This window comes from Globicephala melas, chromosome 11 (assembly GCF_963455315.2).
Source record: "Globicephala melas chromosome 11, mGloMel1.2, whole genome shotgun sequence".
NCBI lineage: Eukaryota > Metazoa > Chordata > Mammalia > Artiodactyla > Delphinidae > Globicephala > Globicephala melas.
This window is the reverse complement of record NC_083324.2, coordinates 37,050,625-37,067,854: the sequence shown is the minus strand read 5'-3', so window position 1 is coordinate 37,067,854 and position 17,230 is coordinate 37,050,625. Positions and strand designations below refer to the sequence as shown.

Sequence of the window (17,230 nt, the reverse complement as noted above, 5' to 3'; positions counted from 1 at the left end):
CGGGCTGGTGCGGCATCGCGCTGGCCTCTGCCGCTGCAGGCTCACCCCGCACTCCGTGCCCCTCCCTCCCCCCCCGCCTGAGTGAGCCAGAGCCCCCGAATCAGCGGCTCCTTTAACCCCGTCCTGTCTGAGCGAAGAACAGACGCCCTCCGGCAACCTACACGAAGAGGCAGGGCCAAATCCAAAGCTGAGCCCCTGGGAGCTGTGAGAACAAAGAAGAGAACGGGAAATCTCTCCCAGCAGCCTCAGAAGCAGCGGATTAAAGCTCCACAATCAACTTGATGTACCCTGCACCTGTGGAATACGTGAATAGACAACAAAACATCCCAAATTGAGGAGGTGGACTCTGAGAGCAAGATTTATGATTTTTTCCCCTTTTTCTCTTTCTGTGAGTGCGTATGTGTATGCTTCTGTATGAGATTTTTGTCTGTATAGCTTTGCTTCCACCATTTGTCCTAGGGTTCTATCCGTCCATTTTATTTTTGTTTTTTTAATTTTTTTCTTTTTTTCCTCTTAATTATTTTTTTATTTTAATAACTTTATTATATTTTCTTACTTTATTTTATTTTACTTTATCTCCTTTCTTTTTTTCCTTCCTTCTCTCCCTCCTTCCTTCCTTCCTCCCTCCCTCCTTTCTTCCTTTCCTTCTTTCTTTCTTTCTACTTCTACTACTTCTTTCTTTCTAATTTTTCTCCCTTTTATTCTGAGCCATGTGGATGAAAGGCTCTTGGTGCTGCAGCCAGGAGTCAGTGCTGTGCCTCTGAGGAGGGAGAGCCAACTTCAGGACACTGGTTCACAAGAGACCTTCCAGCTCCACATACTATCAAACGGCGAAAATCTCCCAGAGATCTCCATCTCAACACCAGCACCCAGCTTCACTCAACAACCAGCAAACTACAGTGCTGAAAATCCTACGCCAAACAACTAGCAAGACAGGAACACAACCCCACCCATTAGCAGAGAGGCTGCCTAAAATCATAATAAGTCCACAGACACCCCAAAACACACCACCAGACGTGGACGTGTCCACCAGAAAGACAAGATCCAGCCTCATCCACCAGAACACAGGCACTAGTCCCCTCCACCAGGAAGCCTACACAACCCACTGAACCAACCTTAGCCACTGGGGACAGACACCAAAAGCAACGGGAACTACGAACCTGCAGCCTGCAAAACAGAGACCCCAACACAGTAAGATAAGCAAAATGGGAAGACAGAAAAACACACAGCAGATGAAGGAGCAAGATAAAAACCCACCAGACCTAACAAATGAAGAGGAAATAGGCAGTCTACCTGAAAAAGAATTCAGAATAATGATAGTAAAGATGATCCAAAATCTTGGAAATAGAATAGACAAAATGCAAGAAACATTTAACAAGGACCTAGAAGAACTAAAGATGAAACAAGCAATGATGAACAACACAATAAATGAAATTTAAAATACTCTAGATGGGACCAATAGCAGAATAACTGAGGCAGAGGAATGGATAAGTGACCTGGAAGATAAAATAGTGGAAATAACTACGGCAGAGCAGAATAAAGAAAAAAGAATGAAAAGAACTGAGTACAGTCTCAGAGACCTCTGGGACAACATCAAACGCACCAACATTCGAATTATAGAGGTTCCAGAAGAAGAAGAGAAAAAGAAAAGGACTGAGAAAATATTTGAAGAGATTATAGTTGAAAACTTCCCTAATAAGGGAAAGGAAATAGTTAATCAACTCCAGGAAGCACAGGGAGTCCAATACAGGATAAATCCAAGGAAAAATACGCCAAGACACATATTAATCACACTGTCAAAAATTAAATACAAAGAAAACATATTAAAAGCAGCAAGGGAAAAACAACAAATAACACACAAGGGAATCCCCATAAGGTTAACAGCTGATCTTTCAGCAGAAACTCTGCAAGCCAGAAGGGACTGGCAGGACATATTTAAAGTGATGATGGAGAAAAACCTGCAGCCAAGATTACTCTACCCAGCAAGGATCTCATTCAGATTTAATGGAGAAATTAAAACCTTTACAGACAAGCGAAAGCTGAGAGAGTTCAGCACCACCAAACCAGCTTTACAACAAATGCTAAAGGAACTTCTCTAGGCAAGAAGCACAAGAGAAGGTAAAGACCTACAATAACAAACCCAAGACAATTAAGAAAATGGGAATAGGAACATACATATCGATAATTACCTTAAATGTAAATGGACTAAATGCTCCCACCAAAAGACACAGACTGGCTGAATGGATATAAAAACAAGACCCATATATCTGCTGTCTACAAGAGACCCACTTCAGATCTAGAGACACATACAGACTGAAAGTAAGGGGATGGAAAAAGATACTCCATGCAAATGGAAACCAAAAGAAAGCTGGAGTAGCAATTCTCATATCAGACAAAATAGACTTTAAAATAAAGACTATTAGAAGAAACAAAGAAGGGCACTACATAATGATCAAGGGATTGATCCAAGAAGAAGATATAACCATTGTAAATATTTATGCACCCAACATAGGAGCACCTCAATACATAAGGCAAATACTAACAGCCATAAAAGGGGAAATCGACAGTAACACATTCATAGTAGGGGACTTTAACACCCCACTTTCACCCATGGACAGATCATCCAAAATGAAAATAAATAAGAAGACACACGCTTTAAATGATACATTAAACAAGATGGACTTAATTGATGTTTATAGGACATTCCATCCAAAAACAACAGAATACACATTTTTCTCAAGTGCTCATGGAACATTCTCCAGCATAGATCATATCTTGGGTCACAGATCAAGCCTTGGTAAATTTAAGAAAACTGAAATTCTATCAAGTATCTTTTCCGACCACAACGCTATGAGACTAGATATGAATTACAGGAAAAGATCTGTAAAAAATACAAACACATGGAGGCTAAACAATACACTACTTAATAACGAGTGATCACTGAAGAAGTCAAACAGGAAATTAAAAAATACCTAGAAACAAATGACAGTGGAGACACAATGACCCAAAATCTATGGGATGCAGCAAAAGCAGTTAGTTCTAAGAGGGAAGTTTATAGCAATACAATCCTACCTTACGAAACAGGAAACATCTCGAATAAACAAACTAACCTTGCACCTAAAGCAATTAGAGAAAGAAGAACAAAAAAAACCCAAAGTTAGCAGAAAGAAAGAAATCATAAAAATCAGATCAGAAATAAATGAAAACGAAATCAAGGAAACGATAGCAAAGATCAATAAAACTAAAAGCTGGTTCTTTGAGAAGATAAACAAAATTGATAAACCACTAGCCAGACTCATCAAAAAAAAAAGGGAGAAGACTCAAATCAATAGAATTAGAAATGAAAAAGGAGAAGTAACAACTGACACTGCAGAATACAAAAGATCATGAGATTACTACAAGCAACTCTATGCCAATAAGATGGACAACCTGGAAGAAATGGACAAATTCTTAGCAATGCACAACCTGCCAAGATTGAATCAGGAAGAAATAGAAAATATGAACAGACCAATCACAAGCACTGAAATTGAAACTGTGATTTAAAATCTTCCAACAAACAAAAGCCCAGGACCAGATGGCTTCACAGGTGAATTCTATCAAACATTTAGAGAAGAGCTAACACCTATCCTTCTCAAACTCTTCCAAAATATAGCAGAGGGAGGAACACTCCCAAACTCATTCTACAAGGCCACCATCACCCTGATACGAAAACCAGACAAGGATGTCAGAAAGAGAAAACTACAGGTCAGTATCACTGATGAACACAGATGCAAAAATCCTCAACAAAATACTAGCAAACAGAATCCAACAGCACATTAAAAGGATCATACACCATGATCAAGTGGGGTTTATTCCAGGAATGCAAGGAATCTTCAATATACGCAAATCAATGAACGTGATAAACCATATTAACAAACTGAAGGAGAAAAACCATATGATCATCTCAATAGATGCAGAGAAAGCTTTTGACAAAATTCAACACCCATTTATGATAAAAACCCTCCAGAAAGTAGGCATAGAGGGAACTTTCCTCAACATAATAAAGGCCATATATGACAAACCCACAGCCAACATCGTCCTCAATGGTGAGAAACTGAAAGCATTTCCACTAAGATCAGGAACAAGACAAGGTTGCCCACTCTCACCACTCTTATTCAACATAGTTTTGGAAGTTTTAGCCACAGCAATCAGAGAAGAAAAGGAAATAAAAGGAATCCAAATCGGAAAAGAAGAAGTAAAGCTGTCACTGTTTGCAGATGATGTGATACTATACATAGAGAATCCTAAAGATGCTACCAGAAAACCACTAGAGCTAATCAATGAATTTGGTAAAGTAACAAGATACAAAATTAATGCACAGAAATCTCTTGCATTCCTATACACTAATGATGAAAAATCTGAAAGTGAAATCAAGAAAACACTCCCATTTACCATTGCAACAAAAAGAATAAAATATCTAGGAATAAACCTACCTAAGGAGACAAAAGACCTATATGCAGAAAATTATAAGACACTGATGAAAGAAATTAAAGATGATACAAATAGATGGAGAGATATACCATGTTCTTGGATTGGAAGAATCAACATTGTGAAAATGACTCTACTACCCAAAGCAATCTACAGATTCAATGCAATCCCTATCAAACTACCACTGGTATTTTTCACAGAACTAGAACAAAAAATTTCACAATCTGTATGAAAACACAAAAGACCCGGAATAGCCAAAGCAATCTTGAGAATGAAAAACGGAGCTGGAGGAATCAGGCTCCCTGACTTCAGACTATATACTACAAAGCTACAGTAATCAAGACAGTATGGTACTGGCACAAAAACAGAAAGATAAATCAGTGGAACAAAATAGAAAGCCCAGAGATAAACCCACGCACATATGGTCACCTTATCTTTGATAAAGGAGGCAGGAATGTACAGTGGAGAAAGGACAGCCTCTTCAATAGTGGTGCTGGGAAAACTGGACAGGTACATGTAAAAGTATGAGATTAGATCACTCCCTAACACCATACACAAAAATAAGCTCAAAATGGATTAAAGACCTAAATGTAAGGCCAGAAACTATCAAACTCTTAGAGGAAAACATAGGCAGAACACTCTATGACATAAATCACAACAAGATCCTTTTTGACCCACCTCCTAGAGGAATGGAAATAAAAACAAAAATAAATGGGACCTAATGAAACTGCAAAGCTTTTGTACAGCAAAGGAAACCATAAACAAGACCAACAGACAACCCTCAGAATGGGAGAAAATATTTGCAAATGAAACAACTGACAAAGGATTAATCTCCAAAATTTACAAGCAGCTCATGCAGCTCAATAACAGAAAAACAAACAACCCAATCCAAAAGTGGGCAGAAGACCTAAACAGACATTTCTCCAAAGAAGATATACAGACTGCCAACAAACACATGAAAGAACGCTCAACATCATTAATCATCAGAGAAATGCAAATCAAAACTACAATGAGATATCTCACACCAGTCAGAATGGCCATCATCAAACAATCTAGAAACAATAAATGCTGGAGAGGGTGTGGAGACAAGGGAACACTCTTGCACTGCTGGTGGGAATGTGAATTGGTACAGCCACTATGGAGAACAGTATGGAGGTTCCTTAAAAAACTACAAATAGAACTACTATATGACCCAGCAATCCCACTACTGGGCATATACCCTGAGAAAACCATAATTCAAAAAGAATCATGTACCAAAATGTTCATTGCAGCTCTATTTACAATAGCCCGGAGATGGAAACAACCTAAGTGCCCATCATCAGATGAATGGATACAGAAGATGTGGCACATATATACAATGGAACATTACTCAGCCATAAAAATAAACGAAATTGAGCTGTTTGTAATGAGGTGGATAGACCTAGAGTCTGTTATAAAGAGTGAATTAAGTCAGAAAGAGAAAGACAAATACCATATGCTAACACATATATATGGAAATTAAAAAAAAAATGTCATGAAGAACCTAGGGGTAAGACAGGAATAAAGACACAGACCTACTAGAGAATGGACTTGAGGATATGGGGAGGGGGAAGGGTGAGTTGTGACAAAGCGAGAGAGAGGCATGGATATATATACACTACCAAATGTAAGGTAGATAGCTAGTGGGAAGCAGCCACATAGCACAGGGAGATCAGCTCGGTGCTTTGTGACCACCTGGATGGGTGGGATAGGGAGGATGGGAGGGAGGGAGACTCAAGAGGGAAGAGATATGGGAACATATGTGTATGTATAACTGATTCACTCTGTTATAAAGCAGAAACTAACACACCATTGTAAAGCAATTATACCCCAATAAAGATGTTAAAAAAAAAAAAAAAAGAAATTACCCAAACAAAAGAGTAGACAGAAAACCAAATGAGGGATATCCCTGGTGGTCCAGCAGTTAAGACTCCATGCTCCCAACGCAGGGGGCCCGGGTTTGATCCTCAGTCAGGGAACTAGATCCCACATGCCGCAACTAGGAGCTGCATGCCGCAACTAAAATATCCTGCATGGCGCAACTAAAAATCCCATGTGCCGCAACTAAAAAAAAATATCCTGGATGCCGCAACTAACACCCGCATGCCACAACCAAAATGAAGATCCCGCACATGGCAACAAAGATCCCACTTGCCACAACTAAGACCCAGCGCATCCAAATTAATTAATTAATTAATTTTTAAAAAAGAAAGCAACATTAACAGACCTATGGGATAATATAAACCATGCCAAAATACACATAACAGGGATTCCAGAGGGAGAAAAAAGAGAATGGGGATTGAAAATGTATCTGAAGAAATTATGGCTGAAAACTTCCCAATCTAAAGAAGGAAACAGATATCCACATATAGGAAGCACGGAGGGTCCCAATCAAGATGAACCCAGACAGACCTACACACCAAGATATATGATAATAAAAATGGCAAAAGTCAAAGAGAGAATACTAAAGGCAGCAAGAGAAAAACAAAGAGTTAATTACAAGGGAAGGCCCAATAAGGCTATCAGCTGATTTCTCTAAAGATATGCTGCAAGCCAGAAGGGAGTGACAAAATATATTCAAAGTCTTGAAAGGGAAAAATCTGCAACCTAGAATACTCTACCCAGCAAAATTATCATTTAGAATAGGAGGAAAAATAATTTCTCTGACAAGGAAAAAATAAAAGAATACAGCAATACTAAATCCATCCTAAAAGAAATATTGAAAGGTCTTCTCTAAAAGAAGCAGGAAGATACAGGGAGATAGCAATTGGAGAGTAAATCACTTAAATTAGCTAGTATACAAATCAAAAAGGAAAAAAAAACCACCACCTATTTGTGAAAGCGATCATAAATGCAAGGAACAGCAAAAGGATAAAGATGAAGATATAAAAAAAGGACATCAAAATCATAAAATTTGGGGAAGGACTAAGAAAATGTAGATTTTTTGTTTTTAGAATGTTTTTGGCCCTATATGACTATCAGTCTAAAGCAAGCAGAACTAGGAAGGGGTTAACATACTTGAAAAACAGGGCAACCACAAATCAAAAACATACAATAGATTCACAAAAACCAAAAACAACACAAGCATAAAATAAAATCATCAACCCCCAAAAAGAAAAAGAAAAAGGAACAAACAAGGAATATAGAAACAGCTGAAAACAAGGTTTAAAATGGCAATAAATATATATGTATCAATATTACCTTAAATGTCAATGGACCAAATGCTCCAATCAAAAACAAAGAGTGGCAGACTGGATAAAAAAAACAAGAGTCTACAAGATTCAACCTACAAGAGATCCATCTTAGGGCAAAGGACACACATAGACTGAAAGTGAGGGAATGGAAAAAGGTATTTCATTTCATGCAAACAGAAATGACAAGAAAGCAGGAGCTACAATATTCCTAGCAGACAAAACAGACTTTAAAACAAAGGCCAAGGACTTCCCTGGTGGTCCAATGTGTAAGACTCTGTGCTCCCAATGCAGGGAGCCCAGGTTCGATCCCTGGTCAGGGAAATAGATACCACATGCATGCTGCAACTAAACAGTCCACATGCCGCAACTAAGAGTCCTCATGCCACAACTAAGAGTCCAGTCCGCATGTCACAACCAAGAAGTCCACGTGCTGCAACTAAGATCCCACGTGCTGCAACTAACACCCAGTGCCACCAAAATAAATAAATATTTTAAAAATTAAAAAAAGGCCATAAGAAAGATAAAGGACACTATATAACAGTAAAAGGATCAATACAAGAAGATGATTTAACACTTCGTCAACATATGTGCGACTGATACAGGAGCAATCAAATACATAAAACAAATACTAACAGACATAACAGGAGGAATTGATGGGAATACAATAGGAGACTTTCAACACCCCACTCACATCAATGAAGAGATCTTCTAGACAGAAAATCAATAAGGCAACAGAGATCCTAAATGATACAACGCTTAGATTTAAATGATATTTTCAGGATATTACATAAAAAAAAAAAAACCAGAATACACATTCTTTTCAAGTGCACATGGAACACTCTCTCTAGGACTGACCACATACTAAGGCACAAAACTAACCTCAACAAATTTAATAAGAGTACAGAAATTATTTCAAGCATCTCCTCTGAACACAATGGCATGAAACTAGAAATCAACCATAGGAAAAGAAATGAGAAAAAAATGATTACATGGAGACTAAACAACATGCTACTACAAAGCCAATGGGTCAACAAGGAAATCAAAAAGGAAATTTAAAAAATACCTTGAGAAAAGCGACAACGAAAACACAATCATACAAAATCCATGGGATGCAGCAAAAGCAGTTCTTAGAGAGAAGTTCATAGTGACACGGGCCTTCTTCAAAAAACAAGAAAAGTCTCAAATAAACAACCTAACCTACCACTTCAAAGAATCAGAAAAAGGACAAACGAAACCCATAGTCAGCAGAAGGAAGAAAACAATAAAGATCAGGGTGGAAATAAATAAAACAGAGGTTTAAAAAACAAAAGAAAGGGAATTCCCTAGTGGTCCAGCGGTTAGGACTCCGCACTTTCACTGCCAAGGGCCCAGGTTCAATCGCTGGTCAGGGAACTAGGATCCCACAAACCACGCAGCGTGACCCCCCCCCCAAAAAAGAAACCGAGAACTGGTTCTTTGAAAGGGTAAACAAAGTTGACAAACCTCTGGCCAGGCTCACCAAGAAGAAAAGAGCGAGAACCCAAATAAAATAAGAAATGAAAAAGGAGAAATCTCAGCTGGTACCATAGAAATACAAAAAAAAACATAAAAGAGTACTGTGAACAATTATATGCCAACAAATTTGACAACCTACAAGAAATAGACAACTTTCTACAAACATACAGCCCACCAAAATTGAATCAAGAAGAAACAGATGATCTGAACAGACTGATCACTAGAAGTGAAGTAGAATCTGTAATTTTTAAAACTCCCTACAAACAAAAGTCCAGGACCAGGTGCCTTCACAGGCAAATTCTACCAAACATACAAAGAAGAACTTACACTGATTCTTCTAAAACTGTTCCAAAAGACTGAAGAGGAGGAAACACTCCCAAAGACATTCTATGAAGTCACCATCACCCTGATACCAAAATCAGACAAAGATACCACCAAAAAAGAAAATTACAGGCCAATATCTTTGATGAATATAGATGCAAAAATTCTCACCAAATTTTAGCAAACTGAATCCAACACCACATAAAAAAGATCATACACCACAACCAAGTGGGATTCATCCCAAGTTCACAAGAATGGTTCAACATCTGCAAAGCAATCAATGTAATATACCACATAAACAAAAGAAAAGTCAAAAACCATGTGATTATCTCAATAGATGCAGAAAAAGCATTTGGCAAAATTCAACATCATCCATGACAAAAACTTTTACCGAAGTGAGTATAGAGGGAACATACCTCAACATAATAAAAGCCATTTATGACAAACCCAAAGCCAATAAAATACTCAGTGGTGAAAAGCTGAAAGCCTTCCCACTAAAACCTGGAACAAGACAAGGATGCCCACTCTTACCACTTCTATTCAACATAGTATTGGAAGTCCTAGCCACAGCAATCTGACAAGAAAAATAAAAGGTATTCAAATTGAAAGGGAAGAGGTAAAATTGTCACTAAATGCAGAAGACATGATACTATATATAGAAAACCCTAAGGATTCCACACTAAAACTACTAGATCCTATAAAGGAATTCAGAAAAGTAGCAAGATACAAGATTAACATTCAGAAATCAGTTGCATAAATTTCTTGACACTAATGATGAAATATCAGGGACTTCTCTGGTGGTCCAGTGCTTAAGAATCCACCGTCCAATGCAGGGGACGCAGGTGCGATCCCTGGTCAGGGAACTAAGATCCCACATGCCGCGGGGCAACTAAGCCTGTGTGCTGTCAACTACTGAGCCTGCATGCCCTAGAGCCCATGTACCACAACTACTAAGCCCGCACGGTCTGGAACCCATGTGCCACAAGTAGAGAGCTTGCTCACCACAACTACTGAGCCCATGCTCTCTAGAGTCCGTGCACCACAATGAAGAGCCCATGCGCCACAATGAAAGATCCTGCATGCCACAATGAAGATCCGGAGTGCCACAACTAAGACCCGACACAGCTAAATAAATAAATATTTTTTAAAAACCAATGAAATATCAGAAAGAGAATGTATAAAAACAATACTTTTTAAAATCACACCAAAAAACATAAAATACCTAGGAATAAACCTGACCAAGGAAGTGAAAGACTTATATGCTAAGAACTATAAAACATTACTAAAAGAAAGTAAAGAGAATGCAAAGAAATGGAAAGATATCCCATGCTCTTGGATTGGAAGAATTAATATTATTAAAATAGCAATACTACCCAAAGCAATCCACAGATTTAATGCAATCCCTATCAAATTACCCATGACATTTTTTGCAGAACTAGAACAAATAATGCAAAAATTCATATGGAGCCATAAAAGACCCAGAATTGCCAAAGCAATCCTGAGGAAAAAATTCAAAGCAGGAGGCATAACTCCCCCAGGCTTCAGACAATACTACAAAGGTAATCAAAACAGTGTGGTATCAGTACAAAAACAGACATATGGATCAATGGAAGAGAATAGAGAGCCCAAAAATAAACCTACACACCTACATTCAATTAATCATGGACAAAGGAAGCAAGACTATAAAATGGGAAAAAGACAGTCTCTTCAGCAAGTGGTACTGGGAAAGATGGACAGCCACATGTAAATCAGTGAAGTTGCGACACACACTCACACCATGCACAAAAATACTCAAAATGGCTTAAAGACTTGAACATAAGACATAACACCATAAACTCCTAGAAGAAAGCACAGGCTAAACATTCTCTGACATAAATCGTACCAATGGTTTCTTAGGTCAGTCTCCCAAGGCAACAGAAATAAAAACAAAAATAAAATGGGACCTAATCAAACTTAAAAGGTTTTGCACAGCAAAGGAAATCATTTAAAAGAAACGAGGGACTTTCCTGGTGGTCCAGTGGCTAAGACTCCACACTCCCAATGCTGGGGGCCCACGTTCAATCCCTGGTCAGGAAACTAGATCCCACATGCTGCAACTAAGAGTTCACATGCCGCAACTAAAAGATCCCACATGTTGCAACTGAAGATCCTGTACACAGCAACAAGGATCCCACATGTGGCAAGGAAGATCCCACACGCGGCAACGAAGATCCCGCACATGGCAACTAAGAACCGGCACAGCGAAATAAATAAATAAATGTTAAAAAAAAAAAAAAAAACCTACAGAAGGGGAGAAAATATTTGAAATGATGAGACCAAAAATGCTTACTCTCCAAAATATACAAACAGCTCATACAACTCAACAACAAAAAAAAACAAACAACCCAATTGAAAAATCAAAAGAAGATCTTAATAGACATTTCTCCAAAGAAGACATGCAGATGGCCAGTAGGCACATGAAAAGATGCTCAACATCACTGATTATTAGAGAAATGTAAAACAAAACTAAAATGAGGTACCACCTCACACCAGTCAGAACTGCCATCATTAAAAAGTCTACAAATAACAGGGACTTCCCTGATGGCACAGTGGTTAAGAATCCGCCTGCCAATGCAGGGGACACGGGTTCAAGCCCTGGTCCGGGAAGATCCCACATGCCGTGGAGCAACTAAGCCCGTGCACCACAACTACTGAGCCTGCGCTCTAGAGGCTGCATGCCACAACTACTGAAGCCCATGTGCCTAGAGCTCCACAACAAGAGAAGCCTGCGCACTGCAATGAAGAGAAGCCCCTGCTCGCCGCAACTACAGAAAGCCTGCGTGCAGTAATGAAGACTCAACACAGCCATTTATTTATTCATTTATCTTTTTTTTTTTTTTTTTTTTTTTTTTTTTTTTTTTTTTTGCGTTACACGGGCCTCTCACTGTTCTGGCCTCTCCCGTTGCAGAGCACAGCCTCCGGACATGCAGGCTCAGCGGCCATGGCTCACAGGCCCAGCCGCTCCGCCACATTTGGGATCTTCCCAGACCGGGGCACGAACCCGTGTCCCCTGCATCGGCAGGCGGACTCTCAACCACTGCACCACCAGGGAAACCCTTTTTTTTTTTTCTAAAGTCTACAAATAACAAATGCTGGAGTGGGTGTGGAGAAAAGGGCACCCTCCTACAATGTTGGTGGGAATGCAAGTTGGTGCAGCCACTATACTGGAAAATAGTATGGAGGTTCCTCAGAAAAGTAAAAATACAGTTACCATATGATCCAGCAATCCCACTCCTGGGCATATACCCAGACAAAACTATAATTCAAAAAGACAGGGGTTTCCCTGGTGGCACAGTGGTTAAGAATCCGCCTGCCAATACAAGGGACACAGGTTTGAGCCCTGCTCCGGGACGATCCCACATGCCGTGGAGCAACTAAGCCCATGAGCCACAACTACTGCGCCTGCACTCTACAGCCTGCGACCCACAACCACTGAGCCCACGTGCCACAACTACCGAAGCCCACGCGCCTAGAGCCCGTGCTCTGCAGCAAGAGAAGCCACCACAATGAGAAGCCCGCACACCGCAACAAAGGGTAGCCCCCACTCGTCGCAACTAGAGAAAGCCCACACGCAGCAACAAAGACCCAACACAGCCAAAAATAAATAAATAAAAAGATACAGGTACCCCTATGTTCATAGCAGCACTATTCACAATAGCCAAAACATGGAAACAACCTAAAGGTCCGTCGACAGATGAATGGATAAAAAAAAGACGTGGTACATATATATAATGAAATACGACCCAGCCATAAAACAGAACGAAATAATGGCATTTGCAGCAACATGGATACAACCTGAGATTATCATACTAAGTAAAATCAGACAGAGAAAGACAAATACCACGTGATATCACTTATATGTGGAATCTAAAATATGGCACAAATGAGCCTATCTACAAAACAGAAACAGACTCACAGACATAGAGAACAGACTTGTGGTTACCAAGGAGGATGGAGGGAGGCAGAGGGATGGACTGGGAGTTTGGGGTTAGTAGATGCAAACTATTACATTTAGAACAGACGAACAACAAGGTCCTACTGTATAACACAGGGAACTATATCCAGTCTCCTGGGATAAACCATAATGGAAAAGAATATTAAAAAAAAAATGTATATATATATACAAATGAGCCACCTTGCTGTACAGCAGAAATTAACACAGCATTGTAAATCAACTATACTTAAAAAAAAAAGAGCAGCAAGCATAAACAGAAAATAAAACAAAATAAAATTTAAAGCTATTTCAACATCTGTGAAAGTACAATCCAGCAACTTTTTTAAACAGCAGCTAGAATACAATCAATTTAGTAACTTACAACCAGCTCTTAAAAAGAAATGAAATAGAAACTATAAGGATGCACTGCACAAAGGGTAAACAATGTTCAAGAAAACTCTGATACATATAATGTATGGGTTGCAACGTAAAACAAAATGTACCCAGCTTTTGGAAAAAGTAAAATGTGTAACTATCGGTTCAGAAAGTTTGAGAAACACTGCTCTAAAGCAGTGAATCTTTTTTTTAAATAAATTTATTAATTTTATTTTATTTATTTTTGGCTACACTGGGTCTGCATTGTTGCACGTGGGTTTTTTCTAGTTGCGGCGAGTGGGGGCTACTCTTCGTTGCAGTGTGCAGGCCTCTCACTGCGGTGGCATCTCTTGTTGCAGAGCACAGGCTCTAGAGCCCAGGCTCAGTAGCTGTGGCACACGGGCTTAGCTGCTCCGTGGCATGTGGGATCTTCCCAGACCAGGGCTCTAAACCCATGTCCCCTGCACTGGCAGGCGGATTCTTAACCACTGTGCCACCAGGGAAGCCCTAAAGCAATGAGTCTTAACTGTAGCTTTGTGAAACACCAGTTGCCAATCTGTCTAAAAATAATGATTTTGTTTTTTCTTTTTTTTTTTTTTTGAGTGGGGGGGCAGTCTGCACTGCGCAGAATGCAGAATCTAAGTTCCCTGACCAGGGATCGAACCTGTGCAGTGGAAGTGTGGAGTCTTAACCACTGGACCGCCAGGGAAGTCCCCAAAAATTATGATTTCTGACTCATTAATTTACACACTATAATTAAATGTTTTTAAAGAAGTAAAACATTGATCCACACCAAAAAATGTGCATAGGATATTTCTGAAAGGTAAAGAACATCATATGATCCAGTGGTAAGGTCTCACAAGGTTAAAGAGGTTTATAATCTACACTCTAGGACATTGGATTCAAGGCAATGTTATTTCCAACCTAATTATGATTATCTTTGAATAATTTATTTCTCTCGACCTAATAAAAATCAGTTATTAAGAAACAAAACTGTTCTAGGACTTCCCTGGTGGTGCGGTGGTTAACAATCTGCCTGTCAATGCAGGGGACATGGGTTCAAGCCCTGGTCAAGGAAGATCCCACATAATATATAAATCTTGCATATAACAAATACACTGCTGTAAGTGCTTCATTTTCACCATGCTTTTCAAAAGAACTCACATTAAAAAAAAAAAGAATTCACATTAAAACATTTTTGACAGGAGACAGATTTTTTTGGTCTCCCACAGTGGGAGCTAATTAGAGATTTTTAAATCTAGTCTACATAATACTGCAAACTATAGCATTAATAACAATGTTATTCTCTAAAATACATTATGTGGTACAATTCTGTAATAAAATTTTCTTAAAAGTTAAGAAAATCTGTTTCCAGATCTTTCACTTGGCTTATGCATTTAACTATACTGAGACTTCCAGATTTTTTCAGATTAAATTTTTAGTGTCTTTAAAAGCAAAGAAAGCTATATAGCATACACAATTCACACTGCAAATTCTTAATGCTAAGAGACAAAATATCAACATTACTTCTAAAAACACAGCAACTAATTTTTGACAACTGAAATATACACAGTCACTAACAAATTACCATTCTCTGGTCTTCAAAGCACTTATCCTTACTTGAAATTATCAGTTTGTCTCTGTTCTTCCAAATATATATATAAATATAAGCTCCTATCTTGCTGACAAAATATTCCCAGCACATAGCATAAAACACAGCCCAGCACAGCCTTCAAACATTAACTAAGTGAATATTAAATACTGTCAAGAATAGGACAGCCTTCCTCAGAACAGAATGTCCTCATCACTGGGGAAGACTACTCATCATTAAGAATAAGAGTCTTAATTATTAGAGAAATGCAAATCAAAATTACAATGAGGTAACCTCACATCAGTCAGAATCACCAACATTAAAAAATCTACAAAGAATAAATGCTGAAGAGGGTGTGGAGAAAAGGGAACCCTCCTACACCGTTGGTGGGAATGTAAATTGGTATAGCCACTATGGAGAACAGTATGGAAGTTCCTTAAAAAAAAAACTAAAAATAGAACTACCATGTGACCCAGCAATCCCACTATGGGCATACACACAGAAAAAACCATAATTCAAAAAGATACATGCACCCCAATGTTCCCTGCAGCACTATTTACAACTGCCAGGACATGGAAGCAAGCTAAATGTCCACTGACAGAAGAATGGATAAAGAAGATGTGATACATATATGCAATGGAATATTACTCAGCCATAAAAAGGAACGAAATGTCATTTGCAGTGACGTGGATGGACCTAGAGACTGTCATACAGAGTGAAGTCACAAAGAGAAAGACAAATATCGTATAGTATCACTTATATGTGGAATCTACAAAAATGGTATACAGATGAACTTATTAGCAAAGCAGAAATAGAGTCACAGATGTAGAAAACAAACTTATCGTTACCAAGGGGGAAGGGAGGGTGGGATGAATTGGGAGAATGGTAATGACATATATATGCTACTACATACAAAACAGATAACTAATGAGAACCTACTGTATAGCACAGGGAACTATACTCAGTGCTCTTGTGGTGACCTAAATGGGAAGGAAATCTAAAAAAGAGTGGATATACATATATGTATAACTGACTCACTCTGCTGTACAGCACCCTAACACAACATTGTAAAGCACCTACTTTCCAATTAAAAAAAAAAGGAATAAGAGTTTGAATAAGATCATAAATCGTTAAATCCACAAATCCATATCTAAAAACATGATCTTAAGATTTTAAAAAAGACTACAGCACCCAAGCAGCAAGTACTCACTAAAATAGTTATTTAAAAATTTTTCTTATTGTTTGTCTTAATTTCTTAAGATTCTATAATATAGATTACGACTATAATAAGAAAAAACTATAACAATTACTTTAACAAAGAAAAACAGATCAGCATTCAACTAAAAAATAAAATGTTGACTTTTCTTTTTAGTAAGTACCTTTTCTTGAAAGACGACAGCAGTTTCTAGCCCTGGCATGATGTCCAGTAGGAGTCTGCAAGCAGCAGTGTTTAAAGGGGGCTCTCGGCTTGTCATCACATATGCATTCACCAGCTGTAAAGAAAAGGAGTACATCTCATCTGAAATTCAAGCCAATCAAATTAATAACGACTAATAAATCCTTAATACATTCCCATAGCTTGCCTAAAGGGTATTAAAGAAGACTATACCTAACATTAATTAAACCTGTAATTATTAGAAATAGTTATGATCCTGCTGAGCCATGATAATACCATATAATTTCTTCTGCCACTTTAAAGTCAAATCCCCCTAAAACAACTCAGCAACCATAGAAATTCAAGCTCAAGGGATATCACAAAGAAAACACTCCCATCCTCATATACACTTTTTCAGAAGG

At 38.6% G+C, this 17,230-nt stretch overlaps 1 protein-coding gene across 11 annotated transcripts in view; it reads right to left on the bottom strand.

The window, feature by feature from the left end:
* The window catches only part of DCAF1 (DDB1 and CUL4 associated factor 1), a 93,239-nt gene that overhangs the window by 55,724 nt on the left and 20,285 nt on the right, over positions 1-17,230 (bottom strand). For all 11 annotated transcript variants that reach the window (XM_060308884.1, XM_070046633.1, XM_070046635.1 and 8 more), the window contains one exon: positions 16,813-16,926. In XM_060308884.1, the coding sequence (XP_060164867.1) occupies positions 16,813-16,926 (114 nt within the window). The remainder of the gene's footprint in view (positions 1-16,812; positions 16,927-17,230) is intronic.